Source organism: Doryrhamphus excisus, chromosome 1, assembly GCF_030265055.1.
Source record: "Doryrhamphus excisus isolate RoL2022-K1 chromosome 1, RoL_Dexc_1.0, whole genome shotgun sequence".
Lineage (NCBI taxonomy): Eukaryota > Metazoa > Chordata > Actinopteri > Syngnathiformes > Syngnathidae > Doryrhamphus > Doryrhamphus excisus.
The window spans coordinates 13,382,694-13,404,230 of record NC_080466.1 but is presented as its reverse complement, the minus strand read 5'-3'; the positions used below and the strand labels follow the sequence as shown (position 1 = coordinate 13,404,230).

Below are 21,537 nucleotides of genomic sequence, written 5' to 3'. Positions count from 1 at the left end.
AAAACTGCAAGCAGTGATGAGCGGGCTCGAGCACCCCGACGCGGTCGGGGGTACGCGCGGGTGGGGGGTATGCGCGGGTCCGGACGGGCGCGCGGACGCGGCGTACAAAAAAACGCGGCGATGGGATAAGCGGTAAGGGAGTTACGGCACTTGCAATTTTCCGCCAGGAGGGGGCGACGCCGGCGGCGAGGCGGTTGCGCGGTCACGTCCCGTCCGGCGCCCCGAACCGCCATAAAAGAATTCGCGACGATCGGACCGTGCGGTAGGTACTTGCTGCGGATATACGTTTCCGCCTGTGGGTGGCGCTATACAGTCTATGCGCCCACACGATAACGGACCGGAGGGTACCCCGAACCACCAGAAAAAATTAGGTGCCGATCCGACCGTGCGGAAGGAAGTTACGGCTGATATACATTTCCACCAGTTGGTGGCGCTATAGCGTATGTACACACACTGTCATAGACCAGAGGGTACCCCGAACCACCGGAAAAAAATTCGGGCAGATCCGACCATGTGGGAGGAAGTTACGGCAGATATACATTTCCACCAGTTGGTGGCGCTATAGAGTCTATGGACACGCAGATTCAAAGAGTGGACGGTGACCCGACCGACCAAAAAAAATTTAGAGACGATCCGACCATGTGGAAGGAAGTTACGGCTATATACATTTCCACCAATTTGTGGCGCTATAGAGTCTATGTACACACACAGTCATAGACCAGAGGGTACCCCAAACCACCAGAAAAAAATTGGGACCGATCCGACCATGTGGAAGGAAGTTACGGCAGATATACATTTTCACCAGTTGGTGGCATTATAGAGTGTATGTACACACCCAGTCACAGAGTGGAGGGTGACCCAACACAGAAAAAAAAATTTGAGACCGATCCGACCATGTGGAAGGAAGTTACAGCTGATATACATTTCCACCAGTTGGTGGCGCTATAGCGTATGTACATACACTGTCATAGACCAGAGGGTACCCTGAACCACCAGAAAAAAATTCGGGCAGATCCGACCATGTGGGAGAAAGTTACGCAGATATACATTTCCACCAGTTGGTGGCGCTATACAGTCTATGTACACACACAGTCATAGACCAAAGGGTACCCCAACCGCCAGAAAAAATTTGGTGCCGATCCGACCATTTGGAAGGATGTTACGGCAGATATACATTTCCACCAGTTGTCGGCGCTATAGAGTCTATGTACACACACAGTCATAGACCAGAGGGTACCCCAGACCACCAGAAAAAAATTGGGCCTGATCCGACCATGTGGAAGGAAGTTACGGCAGATATACATTTCCACCAGTTGGTGGCGCTATAGAGTCTATGGACACGCAGATTCAAAGAGTGGTGGGTGACCCGACCGACCAAAAAAAATTTAGAGACGATCCGACCATGTGGAAGGAAGCTATGGCTATATGCATTTCCGCCAGTTGGTGGCGCTATAGAGTGTATGTACACACACAGTCATAGACCAGAAGGTACCCCAAACCACCAGAAAAAATTTTGGACCGATCCGACCATGTGGAAGGAAGTTACGGCAGATATACATTTCCACCAGTTGGTGGCGCTATACAGTCTATGTACACACACAGTCACAGAGTGGAGGGTGACCCAACCCAGCAAAAAAAATTTGGGACCGATCCGACCATGTGGAAGGAAGATACGGCTGATATACATTTCCACCAGTTGGTGGCGCTATAGAGTCTATGTACACACAGTATAACAGACCAGAGATTGACCCAACCCAGCCAAAAAAATGTGGAGACGATCCGACCATGCATAAGGAAGTTACGGCAGATATACATTTTCGCCAGTTGGTGGCGCTACACAGTCTATGTACACACACAGTCATAGACCAGCGGGTACCCCAAACCACCAGAAAAAATTTGGGGCCGATCCGACCATGTGGAAGGAAGTTACAGCTGATGTACATTTCCACCAGTTGGTGGCGCTATACAGTCTATGTACACACAGTAAAACAGACCAGAGATTGACCCAACACACCAAAAAAAATTTCAAGACAATCTGACCATGAATCAGTAAGTTACGGCAGATATACATTTCCACCAGTTGGTGGCGCTGTGTTTTGAACATGGGTTCTGGAGCGTTAGGTGCGTCCTGTCATGATAGACGTCTCCACCGAAAATCATAGTGATACGTGCAACGGGTGGCGAGGGATAATGAATTGAAAGTTCTAGGTGGCGCTAGTGTGTCAATTTAGATTGGTGTCACATGGGAGCACCACCAGGGCGCTCAGGCCTGGATCATGACCTTACGTTTAAGATTTCAGCAGCCTGTGACCTTCTGCGGGCAAAATATGAGCCTTCGATGGTCAATGGCGAAGGCTGACCATTCGCCGTGGCCACGCCCACCACATGTGCTTTACACACATCACAGTCCATCGACTGACATCATCAGTCTGTCAGTCAAACTGTGTATTGACTTTGATGTACATTGCTTCAAGGCAAGGCCAGACACCAGGCAGGGCCAGATATGGTAAAAGTTAAGGTTAAAGTAAAAGTTTGGTGGCGTGCCACGCCCACATCCTAAGTAGCAGCCCAAAATCCTTCGCAATTTAACGTGAGCCATCCGTCTAGTGTCCGTTGATGCTACAACGGACTCATTCGGTCAAACCCTCTAGGAGGAGTTCGTCGAGATACGACCCCTACATCCTCCCCCAAATGGCGGCTGCCACCTAAAATGGCCGACTTCCTGTTGGTTTTAGAACATGGGTTCTTGAGACTTTTTTGTGCGTCCTGTCACGAGTGATGTCTCCTCCGAAAATCATGCCCATACGTGCAACGGGAGGCGAGGGATAATTATTTTAAAACTTGTAGGTGGCGCTAGTGAGTCAATTTGGCTTGGTTTCAAATGGGGGCCCCACCAGGGCCCTCAGGACTGGAATCTGCCCCCCCTTATGAGTTTTCAAGCACATGCGACCTTCTGCGGGCGAATGATGACCCTTTCTTTGTAAACGGCGAGGCCTGAGCATTCGCCGCCAGGCCACGCCCACCACGTGCGCTTTCCCTGCATCATGCTCCATCAACAGGCTTCACCAGGCTGTCAGGCAGTGACCTTGTGACCTCGGTGTTCATCTGATGATTCTCCTGCCAGAAAAGGCCTCATGTAGATGACACGCCTTTAGCCTGTCGCCAATAGGTGGCGCTGCGACGAAATCAGGAAGTGACCTACGGGGACCTTCGGGGCGGGGCCATGATCACATGTACCAAGTATGATGAAGATCTGACCACTTGGAGCCAAGTTATTCACGTCTACAGTTACGCTCAGCGTGCAAGGCCCGGACAGATGAAAAAGGGCAAAATTTGGGGGCGTGCCACGCCCACATCGTACGGAATATCCCAAAATCCTTCGCAATTTAACGTCGGCCATCCGTCTAGTGTCCGTTGATGCAACAACGGACTCATTCGGTCAAACCCCCTAGGAGGAGTTCGTCGAGATACGACCCCAACTTCTGGCCCGAAAAAGGCCGGCGCCATCCAAAATGGCCGACTTCCTGTTCGTTTTCCAATGTGGGTTCTTGAGACTTTTTGGTCCGTCCTGTCACGATAGACGTCTCCACCAAGTTTCGTGACGATCGGTGAAAGTGGTGGCGGGGGCTAATTTTTTTTAAAATTCAAGGTGGCGCTAGAGAGGCAATTTTGGAACATTATATTTGAAACCCATAAAATATCAAATTTTTCGCCAGACCTGATGCGCTCGCCAAATTTGGTGAGTTTTCGGGCATGTTGAGGCCCTCAAAATGGCGTTCATTTTGGGAGAAGAATAATAATAATAAAAAACATTACGATTACAATAGGGCTTTCGCACTGGTCAGTGCTCGAGCCCTAATAAACATTACGATTACAATAGGGCTTTCGCACTGGTCAGTGCTCGAGCCCTAATAATAAACATTACGATTACAATAGGGCTTTCGCACTGGTCAGTGCTCGAGCCCTAATAATAATAATAATAATAAACATTAAAACTGCAAGCAGTGATGAGCGGGCTCGAGCACCCCGACGCGGTCGGGGGTACGCGCGGGTCGGGGGTACGCGCCGGTCGGGGGCGCGCGCGTTTCCGGACGGGCGCGCGGACGCGCCGTACGAAAAACCGCGGCGATGGGATAAGCGGTAAGGGAGTTACGGCACTTGCAATTTTCCGCCAGGAGGGGGCGACGCCGGCGGCGAGGCGGGTGCGTGGTCACGTCCCGTCCGGCGCCCCGAACCGCCATAAAAAAATTTGCGACGATCGGACCGTGCGGTAGGTACTTGCGGCGGATATACGTTTCCGCCTGTGGGTGGCGCTATACAGTCTATGCGCTCACACGGTAACGGACCGGAGGGTACCCTGAACCACCAGAAAAAATTAGGTGCCGAACCAACCGTGCAGAAGGAAGTTACGGCAGATATACATTTTCACCAGTTGGTGGCGCTATAGAGTCTATGTATACACACAGTCATAGACCAGAGGGTACCCCGAACCACCAGAAAAAATTTGGGACTGATCCGACCATGTGGAAGGAAGTTACAGCTGTTATACATTTCCACCAGTTGGAGGCGCTATAGCGTATGTACACACTGTCATAGACCAGAGGGTACCCCGAACCACCAGAAAAAAATTCGGGCAGATCCAACCATGTGGGAGAAAGTTACGGCAGATATACATTTCCACCAGTTGGTGGCGCTATACAGTCTATGTACACACACAGTCATAGACCAGAGGGTACCCCAAACCACCAGAAAAAATTTGGGGCCGATGCGACCATGTGGAAGGAAGTTACAGCTGATATACATTTCCACCAGTTGGTGGCGCTATAGTGTATGCACACACACTGTCATAGAGCAGAGGGTACCCCAAACCACCAGAAAAAAATTAGGGCAGATCGGACCAAGTGGGATGAAGTTACGGCAGATATACATTTTCACCAGTTGGTGGCGCTATCGAGTCTATGTACACACACAGTCATAGACTGCAGGGTACCCTAAACCACCAGAAAAAAATTGGGGCAGATCCGACCATGTGGAAGGAAGTTACAGGTGATATACATTTCCACCAGTTGGTGGCGCTGTGTTTTGAACATGGTTTCTGGAGCGTTAGGTGCGTCCCGTCATGATAGACGTCTCCACCGAAAATCATAGTGATACGTGCAACGGGTGGCGAGGGATAATGAATTGAAACTTCTAGGTGGCGCTAGTGTGTCAATTTAGATTGGTGTCACATGGGAGCACCACCAGGGCGCTCAGGCCTGGATTCTGACCTTACGTGTAAGATTTCAGCAGCCTGTGACCTTCTGCGGGCAAAATATGAGCCTTCGATGGTCAATGGCGAAGGCTGACCATTCGCCGTGGCCACGCCCACCAAATGTGCTTTACACACATCATAGTCCATCGACTGACATCATCAGTCTGTCAGTCAAACTGTGTATTGACTTTGATGTACATTGCTTCAAGGCAAGGCCAGACACCAGGCAGGGCCAGATAAGGTAAAAGTTAAGGTTAAAGTAAAAGTTTGGTGGCGTGCCACGCCCACATCCTAAGTAGCAGCCCAAAATCCTTCGCAATTTAACGTGGGCCATCCGTCTAGTGTTCGTTGATGCTACAACGGACTCATTCGGTCAAACCCCCTAGGAGGAGTTCGTCGAGATACGACCCCTACATCCTCCCCCAAATGGCCGCCGCCACCTAAAATGGCGGACTTCCTGTTGGTTTTAGAACATGGGTTCTTGAGACTTTTTTGTGCGTCCTGTCACGAGTGATGTCTCCTCCGAAAATCATGGCCATACGTGCAACGGGAGGCGAGGGATAATTATTTTAAAACTTGTAGGTGGCGCTAGTGAGTCAATTTGGCTTGGTTTCAAATGGGGGCCCCACCAGGGCCCTCAGGCCTGGAATCTGACCCCCCTTATGAGTTTTCAAGCACATGCGACCTTCTGCGGGCGAATGATGACCCTTTCTTTGTAAACGTCGAGGCCTGAGCATTCGCCGCCAGGCCACGCCCACCACGTGCGCTTTTCCTGCATCATGGTCCATCAACAGGCTTCACCAGGCTGTCAGGCAGTGACCTTGTGACCTCGGTGTTCATCTGATGAATCTCCTGCCAGAAAAGGCCTCATGTAGATGACATGCCTTTAACCTGTCGCCAATAGGTGGCGCTGCGACGAAATCAGGAAGTGACCTACGGGGACCTTCGGGGCGGGGCCATGATCACATGTACCAAGTATGATGAAGATCTGACCATGTGGAGCCAAGTTATTCACGTCTACAGTTACGCTCAGCGTGCAAGGCCGGGGCAGATGAAAAAGGGCAAAATTTGGGGGCGTGCCACGCCCACATCGTATGGAATATCCCAAAATCCTTCGCAATTTAACGTCGGCCATCCGTCTACTGTCCGTTGATGCAACAACGGACTCATTCGGTCAAACCCCCTAGGAGGAGTTCGTCGAGATACGACCCCAACTTCTGGCCCGAAAAAGGCCGGCGTCATCCAAAATGGCCGACTTCCTGTTCGTTTTACAATATGGGTTCTTGAGACTTTTTGGTCCGTCCTGTCACGATAGACGTCTCCACAAAGTTTCGTGACGATAGGTGAAACTGGTGTCGGGGGCCAATTTTTTCAAAAATAAAAGGTGGCGCTAGAGAGTCAATTTTGGAACATTGTTTTCGGGACCCCCACCAGATCGCAATTTTCGGCAGACCTGACGCGCTTGCAAAATTTGGTGAGTTTTCGGGCATGTTCAGGCCCTCAAAATGGCCGTTGAATCGGCAGAATAATAATAATAATAATAATAATAATAATAATAATAATTAAAACTGCGAGCAGTGATGAGCGGGCTCGAGCACCCCGATGCGGTCGGGGGTACGCGCGGGTCGGGGGTGCGCGCGGGTCGGGTGCGCGCGCGCGACCGGACGGGCGTGTGGACGCGCCGTACGAAAAACCGCGGCGATCGGATAAGCGGTAAGGGAGTTACCGCATTTACAAATTTCCGCCAGGAGGGGTGACGCCGGCGGCGAGGCGGGTGCACGGTCACGTCCCGTCCGACGTCCCCAACTGCCATAAAAAAAATTCGCAACGATCGGACCGTGCGGTAGGTACTTGTGGCGGATATACGTTTCCGCCTGTTGGTGGCGCTATACAGTCTATGCGCCCACATGGTAACGGACCGGAGGGTACCCCGAACCACCAGAAAAAATTAGGTGCGGATCCGACCGTGCGGAAGGAAGTTACGGCTGATATTCATTTCCACCAGTTGGTGGCGCTATAGCGTATGTACACACACTGTCATAGACCAGAGGGTACCCCGAACCACCAGAAAAAAATTCGGGCAGATCCGACCATGTGGGAGGAAGTTACGGCAGATATACATTTCCTCCAGGTTGTGGCGCTATAGAGTCTATGGACACGCAGATCCAAAGAGTGGAGGGTGACCCGACCGACCAAAAAAATTTTAGAGACGATCTGACCATGTGGAAGGAAGTTACGGCTATATACATTTCCACCAGTTGGTGGCGCTATAGAGTCTATGTATACACACAGTCATAGACCAGAGGGTACCCCGAACAACCAGAAAAAATTAGGGACTGATCCGACCATGTAGAAGGAAGTGACAGCTGATATACATTTCCACCAGTTGGTGGCGCTATAGCGTATGTACACACACTGTCATAGACCAGAGGATACCTTGAACCACCAGAAAAAAATCCGGGCAGATCCGACCATGTGGGAGAAAGTTACGGCAGATATAAATTTCCACCAGTTGGTGGCGCTATACAGTCTATGTACACACACAGTCATAGACCAGAGGGTACCCCAAACCGCCAGAAAAAATTTGGTGCCGATCCGACCATGTGGAAGGAAGTTACGGCAGATATACATTTCCACCAGTTGGTGGCGCTATAGAATCTATATACACACACAGTCACAGACTGGAGGGTGACCGAACCCACCCAAAAAAATTTGGAGACGATCCGACCATGTGGAAGGAAGTTACAGGTGATATACATTTCCACCAGTTGGTGGCGCTATACAGTCTATGTACACACAGTATAACAGACCAGAGATTGACCCAACACACCCAAAAAAAATTCAAGACAATCTGACCATGAATCAGGAAGTTACGGCAGATATACATTTCCACCAGTTGGTGGCGCTATAGAGTCTATATACACACACAGTCACAGACCGGAGGGTGACCGAACCCACCCAAAAAAAATTGGAGACGATCCGACCATGTATAAGGAAGTTACGGCAGACATACATTTCCACCAGTTGGTGGCGCTGTGTTTTGAACATGGGTTCTGGAGCGTTAGGTGCGTCCTGTCATGATAGACGTCTCCACCGAAAATCATAGTGATACGTGCAACGGGTGGCGATGGATAATGAATTGAAACTTCTAGGTGGCGCTAGTGTGTCAATTTAGATTGGTGTGACATGGGAGCACCACCAGGGCGCTCAGGCCTGGATTCTGACCTTACGTGTAAGATTTCAGCAGCCTGTGACCTTCTGCGGGCAAAATATGAGCCTTCGATGGTCAATGGCGAAGGCTGACCATTCGCCGTGGCCACGCCCACCACATGTGCTTTACACACATCACAGTCCATCAACTGACATCATCAGTCTGTCAGTCAAACTGTGTATTGACTTTGATGTACATTGCTTCAAGGCAAGGCCAGACACCAGGCAGGGCCAGATAAGGTAAAAGTTAAGGATAAAGTAAAAGTTTGGTGGCGTGCCACGCCCACATCCTATGGAGCAGCCCAAAATCCTTCGCAATTTAACGTGGGCCATCCGTCTAGTGTCCGTTGATGCTACAACGGACTCATTCGGTCAAACCCCCTAGGAGGAGTTCGACCCCTACATCCTCCCCCAAATGGCCGCCGCCACCTAAAATGGCCGACTTCCTGTTGGTTTTTGAACATGGGTTCTTGAGACTTTTTTGTGCGTCCTGTCACGAGTGATGTCTCCTCCGAAAATCATGCCCATACGTGCAACGGGAGGCGAGGGATAATTATTTTAAAACTTCTAGGTGGCGCTAGTGAGTCAATTTGGCTTGGTTTCAAATGGGGGCCCCACCAGGGCCCTCAGGCCTGGAATCTGCCCCCCCTTATGAGTTTTCAAGCACATGCGACCTTCTGCGGGCGAATGATGACCCTTTCTTTGTAAACGGCGAGGCCTGAGCATTCGCCGCCAGGCCACGCCCACCACGTGCGCTTTTCCTGCATCATGGTCCATCAACAGGCTTCACCAGGCTGTCAGGCAGTGACCTTGTGACCTCGGTGTTCATCTGATGAATCTCCTGCCAGAAAAGGCCTCATGTAGATGACACGCCTTTAGCCTGTCGCCAATAGGCGGCGCTGCGACGAAATCAGGAAGTGACCTACGGGGACCTTCGGGGCAGGGCCATGATCACATGTACCAAGTATGATGAAGATCTGACCATGTGGAGGCAAGTTATTCACGTCTACAGTTACGCTCAGCGTGCAAGGCCCGGGCAGATGAAAAAGGGCAAAATTTGGGGGCGTGCCACGCCCACATCGTATGGAATATCCCAAAATCCTTCGCAATTTAACGTCGGCCATCCGTCTAGTGTCCGTTGATGCAACAACGGACTCATTCGGTCAAACCCCCTAGGAGGAGTTCGTCGAGATACGACCCCAACTTCTGGCCCGAAAAAGGCCGGCGCCATCCAAAATGGCCGACTTCCTGTTCGTTTTACAATATGGGTTCTTGAGACTTTTTGGTCCGTCTTGTCACGATAGACGTCTCCACAAAGTTTCGTGACGATAGGTGAAACTGGTGTCGGGGGCCAATTTTTTCAAAAATAAAAGGTGGCGCTAGAGAGTCAATTTTGGAACATTGTTTTCGGGACCCCCACCAGATCGAAATTTTCGGCAGACCTGACGCGCTTGCAAAATTTGGTGAGTTTTCGGGCATGTTCAGGCCCTCAAAATGGCCGTCGAATCGGCAGAATAATAATAATAATAATAATAATAATAATAATAATTAAAACTGCAAGCAGTGATGAGCGGGCTCGAGCACCCCGACGCGGTCGGGGGTACGCGCGGGTCGGGGGTACGCGCGGGTCGGGGGCGCGCGCGTGTTCGGACGGGCGCGCGGACGCACCGTACGGAAAACCGCAACGATGGGATAAGCGGTAAGGGAGTTACGGCACTTGCAATTTTCCGCCCGGAGGGGGCGACGCCGGCGGCGAGGCTGGTGCGCGGTCACGTCCCGTCCGGTGCCCCGAACCGCCATAAAAAAATTCACGACGATCGGACCGTGCGGTAGGTACTTGCGGCGGATATACGTTTCCGCCTGTGGGTGGCGCTATACAGTCTATGCGTCCACACGGTAACGGACCGGAGGGTACCCCGAACCACCAGAAAAAATTAGGTGCCGATCCGACCGTGCGGAAGGAAGTTACGGCTGATATACATTTCCACCAGTTGGTGGCGCTATAGCGTATGTACACACACTGTCATAGACCAAAGGGTACCCCGAACCACCAGAAAAAAATTCGGGCAGATCCGACCATGTGGGACGAAGTTACGGCAGATATACATTTCCACCAGTTGGTGGCGCTCTAGAGTCTATGGACACGCAGATTCAAAGAGTGGAGGGTGACCCGACCGACCCAAAAAAATTTAGAGACGATCCGACCATGTGAAAGGAAGTTACGGCTATATACATTTCCACCAGTTGGTGGCGCTATAGAGTCTATGTATACACACAGTCATAGACCAGAGGGTACCCCGAACCACCAGAAAAAATTTGGGACCGATCCGACCATGTGGAAGGAAGTTACAGCTGATATACATATCCACCAGTTGGAGGCGCTATAGCGTATGTACACACACTGTCATAGACCAGAGGGTACCCCGAACAACCAGAAAAAAATTTGGGTCCGATGCGACCATGTGGAAGGAAGTTACAGCTGATATACATTTCCACCAGTTGGTGGCGCTATAGTGTATGTACACACACAGTCATAGACCTGAGGGTACCCCAAACCACCAGAAAAAAATTTGGGCAGATCGGACCAAGTGGGAGGAAGTGACGGCAGATATACATTTTCACCAGTTGGTGGCGCTAGAGAGTCTATGTATACACACAGTCATAGACCAGAGGGTACCCCGAACCACCAAAAAAAATTTAGAGACGATGCGACCATGTGGAAGGAAGTTATGGCTATATACATTTCCACCAGTTGGTGGCGCTAGAGAGTCTATGTATACACACAGTCATAGACCAGAGGGTACCCCGAACCACCAAAAAAAATTTAGAGACGATGCGACCATGTGGAAGGAAGTTATGGCTATATACATTTCCACCAGTTGGTGGCGCTATAGAGTATATGTATACACAAAGTCATAGACCAGAGGGTACCCCGAAACACCAGAAAAAATTTGGGGCAGATCCAACCATGTGGGAGAAAGTTACGGCAGATATACATTTCCACCAGTTGGTGGCGCTATACAGTCTATGTACACACACAGTCATAGACCAGAGGGTACCCCAAACCACCACAAAAAATTTGGGGCTGATGCGACCATGTGGAAGGAAGTTACAGCTGATATACATTTCCACCAGTTGGTGGCGCTATAGTGTATGTACACACACAGTCATAGACCAGAGGGTACCCCAAACCACCAGAAAAAAATTTGGGCAGATCGGACCAAGTGGGAGGAAGTTACGGCAGATATACATTTTCACCAGTTGGTGGCGCTATAGAGTCGATGTACACACCCAGTCATAGACCGGAGGGTATCCCAAACCACCAGAAAAAATTGGGGGCAGATCCGACCATGTGGAAGGAAGTTACATCTGATATACATTTCCACCAGTTGTGGCGCTATAGAGTCGATGTACACACACAGTCACAGACTGGAGGGTGACCGAACCCACCCAAAGAAAATTGGAGACGATCCGACCATGTGGAAGGAAGTTACAGGTGATATACATTTCCACCAGTTGGTGGCGCTGTGTTTTGAACATGGGTTCTGGAGCGTTAGGTGCGTCCTGTCATGATAGACGTCTCCACCGAAAATCATAGTGATACGTGCCACGGGTGGCGAGGGATAATGAATTGAAACTTCTAGGTGGCGCTAGTGTGTCAATTTAGATTGGTGTCACATGGGAGCACCACCAGGGCGCTCAGGCCTGGATTATGACCTTACGTGTAAGATTTCAGCAGCCTGTGACCTTCTGCGGGCAAAATATGAGCCTTCGATGGTCAATGGCGAAGGCTGACCATTCGCCGTGGCCACGCCCACCACATGTGCTTTACACACATCACAGTCCATCGACTGACATCATCAGTCTGTCGGTCAAACTGTGTATTGACTTTGATGTACATTGCTTCAAGGCAAGGCCAGACACCAGGCAGGGCCAGATAAGGTAAAAGTTAAGGTTAAAGTAAAAGTTTGGTGGCGTGCCACGCCCACATCCTAAGTAGCAGCCCAAAATCCTTCGCAATTTAACGTGGGCCATCCGTCTAGTGTCCGTTGATGCTACAACGGACTCATTCGGTCAAACCCCCTAGGAGGAGTTCGTCGAGATACATCGTCCCCCAAATGGCCGCCGCCACCTAAAATGGCCGACTTCCTGTTGGTTTTTGAACATGGGTTCTTGAGACTTTTTTGTGCGTCCTGTCACGAGTGATGTCTCCTCCGAAAATCATGCCCATACGTGCAACGGGAGGCGAGGGATAATTATTTTAAAACTTGTAGGTGGCGCTAGTGAGTCAATTTGGCTTGGTTTCAAATGGGGGCCCCACCAGGGCCCTCAGGCCTGGAATCTGCCCCCCCTTATGAGTTTTCAAGCACATGCGACCTTCTGCGGGCGAATGATGACCCTTTCTTTGTAAACGGCGAGGCCTGAGCATTCGCCGCCAGGCCACGCCCACCACGTGCGCTTTTCCTGCATCATGGTCCATCAACAGGCTTCACCAGGCTTTCAGGCAGTGACCTTGTGACCTCGGTGTTCATCTGATGAATCTCCTGCCAGAAAAGGCCTCATGTAGATCACACGCCTTTAGCCTGTCGCCAATAGGTGGCGCTGCGACGAAATCAGGAAGTGACCTACGGGGACCTTCGGGGCGGGGCCATGATCACATGTACCAAGTATGATGAAAATCTGGCCACGTGGAGCCAAGTTATTCACGTCTACAGTTACGCTCAGCGTGCAAGGCCCGGACAGATGAAAAAGGGCAAAATTTGGGGGCGTGCCACGCCCACATCGTATGGAATATCCCAAAATCCTTCGCAATTTAACGTCGGCCATCCGTCTAGTGTCCGTTGATGCAACAACGGACTCATTCGGTCAAACCCCCTAGGAGGAGTTCGTCGAGATACGACCCCAACTTCTGGCCCGAAAAAGGCCGGCGCCATCCAAAATGGCCGACTTCCTGTTCGTTTTCCAATATGGGTTCTTGAGACTTTTTGGTCCGTCCTGTCACGATAGACGTCTCCACCAAGTTTCGTGACGATCGGTGAAACTGGTGGCGGGGGCTAATTTTTTTTAAAATTCAAGGTGGCGCTAGAGAGCCAATTTTGGAACATTATATTTGTAACCCATAAAATATCAAATTTTTCGCCAGACCTGATGCGCTCGCCAAATTTGGTGAGTTTTCGGGCATGTTAAGGCCCTCAAAATGGCGCTCAAAGGCGCGGAAGAATAATAATAATAATAATAAGAAAAAGAAACGGAACGATTACAATAGGGCTTTCGCACTGGTCAGTGCTCGAGCCCTAATAATAAACATTACGATTACAATAGGGCTTTCGCACTGGTCAGTGCTCGAGCCCTAATAATAAACATTACGATAACAATAGGGCTTTCGCACTGGTCAGTGCTCGAGCCCTAATAACAAAGAATGGCATGCAGCAGCAGACCTCCGCCAAGGACAATCATCAGCATGTTTGCTTTTGGCTGAAAGCTAATGATGACTTATTAATATGAACAAATCAACTAACTGGGCAGGTTACTAACTGGTTTTAAACATTTAAAACAGCTTTTCCACGCCTGTGATTGACTTGGTAGTGCTTTGCTAACTAACACAGTTATACCACTGTTTTTTTATTGTGTACTGCTGCAAAATAATGAAAATAATAAAAAAGAAAAATAAGATAGTTCATAAAGGGGCCAAAAAAAAAGTTAAAATAAAGGGGCCAAAGAAAATATAGAATCAACACTTTGATAAAGAAGGTGAGAAACACTTTTGAATTAAAAAAACAAGTCGAAGGTGGTGTCCCTGTCCTCCTCCTCCTCTTGGCTCCCCGAGCACTGAAATATGTTTATCTGTACACCAACACACACAAGCTATTTGTGTCATATAAGACTTATTTTCTTTTATTATGTCTACAAAATTGGGTAGTATGAGTGTTAAACTGTCTATAGGGGTGTTATTTCATGTCTAGCGGCTCAAATAATGTAAAAATTATTTAGAAGGCTGTAAACAGATTTTCTATGTCTGAAATGTCTCATTTTCTCTTTTTATGTCTACTATATTAGGAGTATATATCCTATTTACATAAGGTTGCTATTTAATATCTAGATGTCTCTAATTATGTTAAGCAGTGTGTTATGCAACGTCGTAGGTCTTCTATGTCTCTCTTATTTTGTCTACTATAGTAAGTAATAGGAGGGGTAATAAAGAAACATATTTAGATTTTCAATGCTGAAAATATTCAATTTAGAAGTAAGGAATTCTACTTTGTGGAAATCCACTTACCATGGTTGTGTCTGGAACCAATTAACCATGACAAACGAGGGATTACTACATTTGGCAAAGCAGATTAGTTTTAAATCTAATGAAATAGCTCATTCCAATCAGTTTATTTGTTTTTACAATACGCTGAAGGTCAATGAAAAAACAATGTGGACACCCCCGCACATACTAGTAACTGTACAAAAAGGTGTTTTCCTGGTTTTCAAGTCAAGTGTCCAAGTGTGTGTTATAAGTACAAATGAAAAGTATGTGTAGAGAAGATAACGTGCATAGTACACAAGTAAGACAAGACTGGGGGAGGCCGTCAAGTCTCATCCTCCCCCAGCGAGAGGCTGCAGCTCTGTGGTTATCTACACCGACAGATCCCGCTGCCCAACACCCAATTGGGGTCCACATACATCGTTGCTGCTCTCCTCAGGGGTCTTGCAGACACACCTTTAGGGTCTTCACTAGACCATCCCTATTCTTCTTTATCCTTCCTCATGTGATTCACCGAAGGACAAAAAAGACTCTAAAATATAAGAAAATATAAGATGGTGGACAAGACATTTTAGTATTAACAACTTGCCTTGGTGTTCAGTCATGATCTGTTTCTGTGGACTTAGGATCATTCGCCCTAAGTGGGTAATCATTTATAAATACTTGATAATATAGTTCACATGTACAGCATCCATAGGTATGAATGTGAGTGTGGTGGGAATGGTTGTTTGTCTATATGTGCCCTGGCAGCATACGTGTATCACTGTTAAAAAAGCCCACAGATTTTGCATTTACATCTTTGTTTCACTAATAATTGGGATTTGGGTGGTCCTTGAATGCACCATAGTTGCTGCAAAATGTAAAAGTAAAACCTCATAAATCTGTGTGTGTGGGCTTTCATATTTCATCCACCTCATGGGTGTGGCATATGAAGATGCCGATTCCACAGCATCATTATTGCACAGTTGTGCCACAGGCTGGTAACAATAAAAGGCCAGCTTTTGTGATTGACCTCACAAGTGTGGCATATCAAGATGATGATTGGACAACATTTTTACTGCATAGATATGCCATATGCTGGCAACAATAAAAGGTCAGTGTTCATAATTCATTCACCTCACAATTGTGGCATATCAAGATGATGATTGGACAGCACTTTTACTGCATAGATATGCCAAGGCTGGCAAAAATAAAAGGCCATTCTTCATAATTAATTCACCTCACAAATGTGGCATACCAAGATGGATTGGACAACATTATTATTGCAAAGATCTAGCAGAGGCTGCCAACAACAAAAGGCCAGCTTTCATAATTTCTTTACCTCACAGGAGTGCATATAAAGATGCACATTAGGTGTGACCACCATGTGCCTCAGATACCGTATATGACAACAGTCACTTTTATTGGAAATGCTGAGCTGGAATTTTGTGTGTCAAAAATAGACATTTGTATGGGTGTATCAGGTACTTGTGTTTTTCATCATTCTCCTTTGGTCCTGGAATGTCAAAATTAGGGATCTATTGTGCTATTATTAAATAGATTAAATTCATATTAAATCAGAAATAAAATGTACACGCATAGCAAGATTGTGCTGAACAATAAAAAAAGAGTATTTTAAGGTGAGATGTAAACCTTTGGAATGTAGTTGTATGTACATGAGCAAAAGTAGTGATTCTGTTGTTGTGTATTGTTACAAATGCAAGTCATGTGACTAGACTTCACTGATAGGCCTGTGAGTATCTGCCCTTCTCCCAGTGGCTAGGAGAACACGTCACGTAAATGCCAACAATTTTGGAGTCTCTTTCCGTCATCAGCCGTGCCAGAGGGAAGTGCGTCATCGCTAAACGTGTTTACCAGCCGTGTCTTAGGGAGATGTTACGTCGCATTTATCACTAGTTACTTACTAATACTAATTACTTATCAACTCCAGTATATGCATACATACATACACTCACACCACAATTACAATATTTTGCTGTATTTTGGTCATTTTAAGCATTAACAGAACTTGCTTACCAGGTGCATTCACATAGCAAAATAGAAAGGAACGTAGCTAGCCAGAAGCTAAGCTAGCCAGAAGCTAGCCAGAAGCTAGCCAGAAGCTAGCCAGAAGCTAGCCAGAAGCTAGCCGGCTAGCGACTAGCTTTGTGTAGTGTGGTGTTGTGTCACTTTGCCAGTCATGTAGTTCTTTGGCATAAGGACAATGTTGCTGTAGCTTGTAGCAGTCACATTATATGTAAATGGAGCATTGTTGGCACTTTTTTGAGATTTTTTCATTGACGGTCCTGATGACTTCCAATGTTGCAGGCTTGACAAGGACATCCCTGCTGAGATGTTTTCAGCACGGCACAGAGGAATACGTTCACGCTATCCTGTGCGGTCCCCTGATCTACATCCAATTGAAAGCATTTGGGGGTAGACGGCAAGGGAATATTAGAATGTGAACATATACATATTTAAACAACACAACAAAAGCAGATGTTCATGAAGATAAACTGGACTGTGCTGGCAGTGTCTGCTGCATGTTTGCTGTCTAAGAAAATGATGCAGGATGTGTGTGCGTGGATTGTGTTAGTTGTGCAGTGAACTAATTTGAAAGTTTGCCTGGGTGTGTTTTTATGGTGAATATTCATCAGCATGCGCCGCTGGGACGCCAGTCTTATCACCGCACAGCCAAGCTGTTGACAATCATCACAACACACAAACACTGCTTCACTTCTACTTTGATCTCTTCTCTGTCTGCAGGTTATTACATTGATCTCTTTTTCATGCCTGTCAAACATTTTTGACCTTTTGGCTCTGCTTTTCTGCCCCTCTCACCTTGTTTTTGCAGTTTCTTTGAGAACATGAGCCGCATCTCGTCTCCAGACTATGTGCCCACAGAGATGGACGTTCTGCGCGTGCGACTGAGGACAACAGGTGTGATAGAAACCCAGTTCCAAGTCAAGCACCTCACGTTCAGGTAGATGCCTTTTCACTTTCTCACCCTCCATAAGAGAAACGTGGACATATGGAACATATGGAAATAACAAATACAGACACATCTCCAAAACGTCTTCCGCTTGTTGAGTCGTGACTCTCTTATCTCCGTCTGCAGCCCTGATAGGCCTGAGATGTGAAATGAAGATAGGCTTCATTGAATGATGCACCTTTCAATGAGACTCGACTACTGACCGCTGCGACACGCCGTCAGTGTCCCTGCCTTGGTCTTATCAGTAAAGCAGCAGGGGGCACATGTCATCATGTGCATCCCTGATCAATAAGCCACTGTCACATTACACCTCAGACTTCCTCATCTGGCATTGCTTAACTCCAGCTGCCGACGGTCAGGACAGAAATTTCAGTAGACGCGATGGCGGTTGCAGACCACAGACCAACAGAAATGAAATTTATGTGTTATTCTTTTTTTACATTATTTATGTGTTAGCATAATGTCAGTGCAACATGACGTTTTCCACAGTTAGCGGTGACACATGCGACTATACACACCCAATATCAGGAATATGCATCACCATGAAATTGTGTTATACAGTCTCTATTGTTACTAATGTCTACCTGAGGAGCACCTTTGCTCTCCAGATTCCACAATATGAAGTCGTCCCTCAACCCCACATCTCATTATGAATCATCATAATGAAAGACACTTTTCATAAGCACATAATAGGCTTGAGTCACTTTATCAACTGATGACTGCAGTCAACATCTAAATGCCATTTGTTTGTCTCTGGGTACAGCTGACGCTCGCACAAATGGGAATCATGTTCAAGCTTCAACTACGTTACTCAGCCAGACAAAAGTTATAACTCTAATTTCCAATGCAGCCATCTTTACTAACAGCAGACAAGTTGGAGACCATTGTTCCTACCCACTGTTGCTTTTTTGGTTAACGTCATGCTTCCCGATGAGCCAAACTGTGGAATCTGTGGTGGCCGAAATAAAGAAGAGAGAAGACATGCATGATTGCAGACATGCCTGGAAGGATTCTGTGTTTGTGATGCTTGATATCGTCTTTCTTACCAATCTCTGAATCACTGATTTTGTAAGTACAGTAATTCCTTGCAATGTCGTACTTCAAATCTATCACACCAAAAACTGTATCCGAAAAATTATGAATGCTCCAATCAATCGGCCACCGGTCAGTATTGACCGATTTCTGAAAAAAATCACATGATCGGTATCTTCCGATAAATGCCTTTCAACGCCGATCACCTGTGGCTAGTACTATAGCAGCCCATAGCGATCCCTTTGTGCAGTGTAGTGTCTTGCCCTGACTAACATCTTGGGCAGCATCATCCTCCTGTTTTCCTTCACACTGCACAGGCGTGCTTAAACAAACACAATCATGTCTGTCGCGTGGAACTTAACTGCCGAGACGTGCCACGAAAACTATCTTGAGGGTAGTGCATTAAAAAGCATTAATACGGTATCTGACGCAATATGGTGAGTTTTCAGGGCTCATAGTGTGATCATCATTCAAAGAGCAACTAGCTCTACCAACTAGACAAGACATCGGGTTGGCCGACTGCTCTCGCACTGAACTGGAAGTCCTAGTCGGAGACGATTAATGGAGCGCAGATGGAAGTAGGCTGACCTGGTGACGTTATTGATGTGGGATTGGAAAGATAGTGTGCTGTCAAGGATGACACCCAGACTCTTGACCTGAGGGGAGGGGGAGACTAAGGAGCTGTTGATGGAGAGAGAGGAGTCAACTTTAGATAAGGTGGATTTGGTGCCAATGAGTAAGAATTCAGTTTTATTGCTGTTAAGTTTCAGAAAGTTTGAGGTGAACCATGATTTTATTTCAGAGAGACAGGAGGTGAGGGAGGGGGGTGGGAGTGTGGAGTTAGGTTTGGAAGAAAGGTAGAGCTGGGTGTCATCCGCGAAGCAGTGGAAATGAAGGTTAAATTTGCGGAAGATATGGCAGAGGGGGAGAATGTAGGTTATGAAGAGAAGGGGCCCCAGGACAGAGCCCTGGGGCACACCTGTGGTGACTGGGGAGGGGTCGGAGGAGAAAGACTCAAGCTGTATGAACTGAGTGCGGTCTGTAAGATAAGAGTGGAACCAGTGGAGGGGGGTGTGGGTGATGCCAATTGAGGGGAGTCTACTGAGGAGGATGGGGTGTGAGATGGTGTCAAAGGCTGCACTCAGGTCGAGGAGGATGAGAATGGAAAGTGAACCGGTGTCAGCTGCAGTGAGGAGATCATTGGTGATTTTGATAAGTGCAGTTTCGGTGCTGTGACAGGGATGGAAGCCAGACTGGAAGGGTTCATACAGATTAAGAGTGAGATGTGCATGAAGTTGGGAGGAGACTATTTTTTCAAGAATTTTGGAAATGAAAGGTATGTTGGAGATAGGGCGGAGATTATTGAAGTTGTTGGGATCTGAACCAGGTTTTTTAAGAATTGGGGTGACAGCAGCAGTTTTGAGAACTAGAGGGACAATACCGGTAGACAGTGAAGAGTGGATAATGGCAGAAATGAGAGGAAGCAGAGAAGAAAGACAGGATTTGACCAGAATTGACCAGCTGGCATGTGGAGGGCTTGGATTTGTGGATGAGGTCAGATATTTCAGAGGCATTGGGGAGTTGAAAGGAGGAAAAAGGCTGACTGTAGAGAAAGGTTTTGGATCCTTGTTTGATACGTTTTTCTATCTGGACTTGCTTGGATATTGTCGGGTATTGATATTTTCTTGGGATTATCGTATGATCGGAGACATTGCTCTTGCAATATGAAACTTTGTTCCACTCCTATTAAAGAAGGTCCAGCACTTTTAACTGGATAACCTATGAGCTGTTTTGATCATTTTTCCATGCTCGGGTCCTTTGATGTAGCTGCTAATTAGAGATGGTGGGTCTGTGTGTCTTTTTGTCACATTTGTTTAAAAATGATCAGCCCTAACAAAATGTCTCATCAAGTCATCATTGAAGATTGGGGGTATGTAGGTGGTGACACCCTTTCATCAGGTAGTTTGTTTCTGGTGTGTATGAGTGTGTTAGCGTGTTGCCACGTTCTGAGCACAAACACATGACTTTACATACAAGAGTCATCTTTCACCCTTTAGTTGAATAAGGATGGCATTTCTCATTAGCATCAGGTGCTGTGGTGACTACGTCGACGCTGCAGCTTTGTGGGGTATTTTCTTAGTAAATGTCATTTGTTTAATGATGCAGCCAATCGACTTCCCTCACATGTCAGTGTCTAGAAATAAAAGTGTGGGGTGTTGCTGTGGTGCCACATCTTGTGTCTTTCTTTCTTGTGTCTGTATTTGCTCTCCTGATAAATAGCTGCATCACACTGAAGGAGACGCCATTGATTGATGGCACACCTGACCAAAAGGCAACCTTTTTACTGTCTTTGTGCCTCCAGCGCCTTGTACTCTTGTGTTTTTGGAGAAATTAGGACGTATTGGTGAACATTGACTCTAAGTTTGGCTGGTTGTGTGTCTTAGAAGTCAGGTGCAAAATATGTACATGTAATATAACATGTTTAGAATGTGAATCCATATGGACTGACATGAACCCAGGAGTCTTTACTACCATTGACAGCCACGAGGGGGTGCTCTGGGCTTGGGGCAACTACAGTCATCCTACTTTGCCAGTTAATTGGTTGCAGGACGCGATCAATTTTTGTTTTCGTTTTTTTCTTTCTTTTGGCTTCTTCCTGATTGGGCATTTTCAAATTCAGTTCATTCACATTCAAATTCAGTAGAATTCCTTATTTATTCAAGGAATATTTTGTAGTTATAGCATAGTAAAACAGTATGTTTAAATATTATTTTTGACATTATTTGAGCCCTCTCAACTTGAAATAACACCCCAATAGTC

The 21,537-nt window shown here is 47.3% G+C and overlaps 1 protein-coding gene across 2 annotated transcripts in view; it reads left to right on the top strand.

Annotated features, from left to right (window-relative positions):
• gnav1 (guanine nucleotide binding protein (G protein) alpha v1) overlaps positions 1 to 21,537 on the top strand; it is a 38,073-nt gene that overhangs the window by 8,910 nt on the left and 7,626 nt on the right. For both annotated transcript variants that reach the window (XM_058069575.1, XM_058069568.1), the window contains exon 5: positions 17,548 to 17,676. In XM_058069575.1, the coding sequence (XP_057925558.1) occupies positions 17,548 to 17,676 (129 nt within the window). The remainder of the gene's footprint in view (positions 1 to 17,547; positions 17,677 to 21,537) is intronic.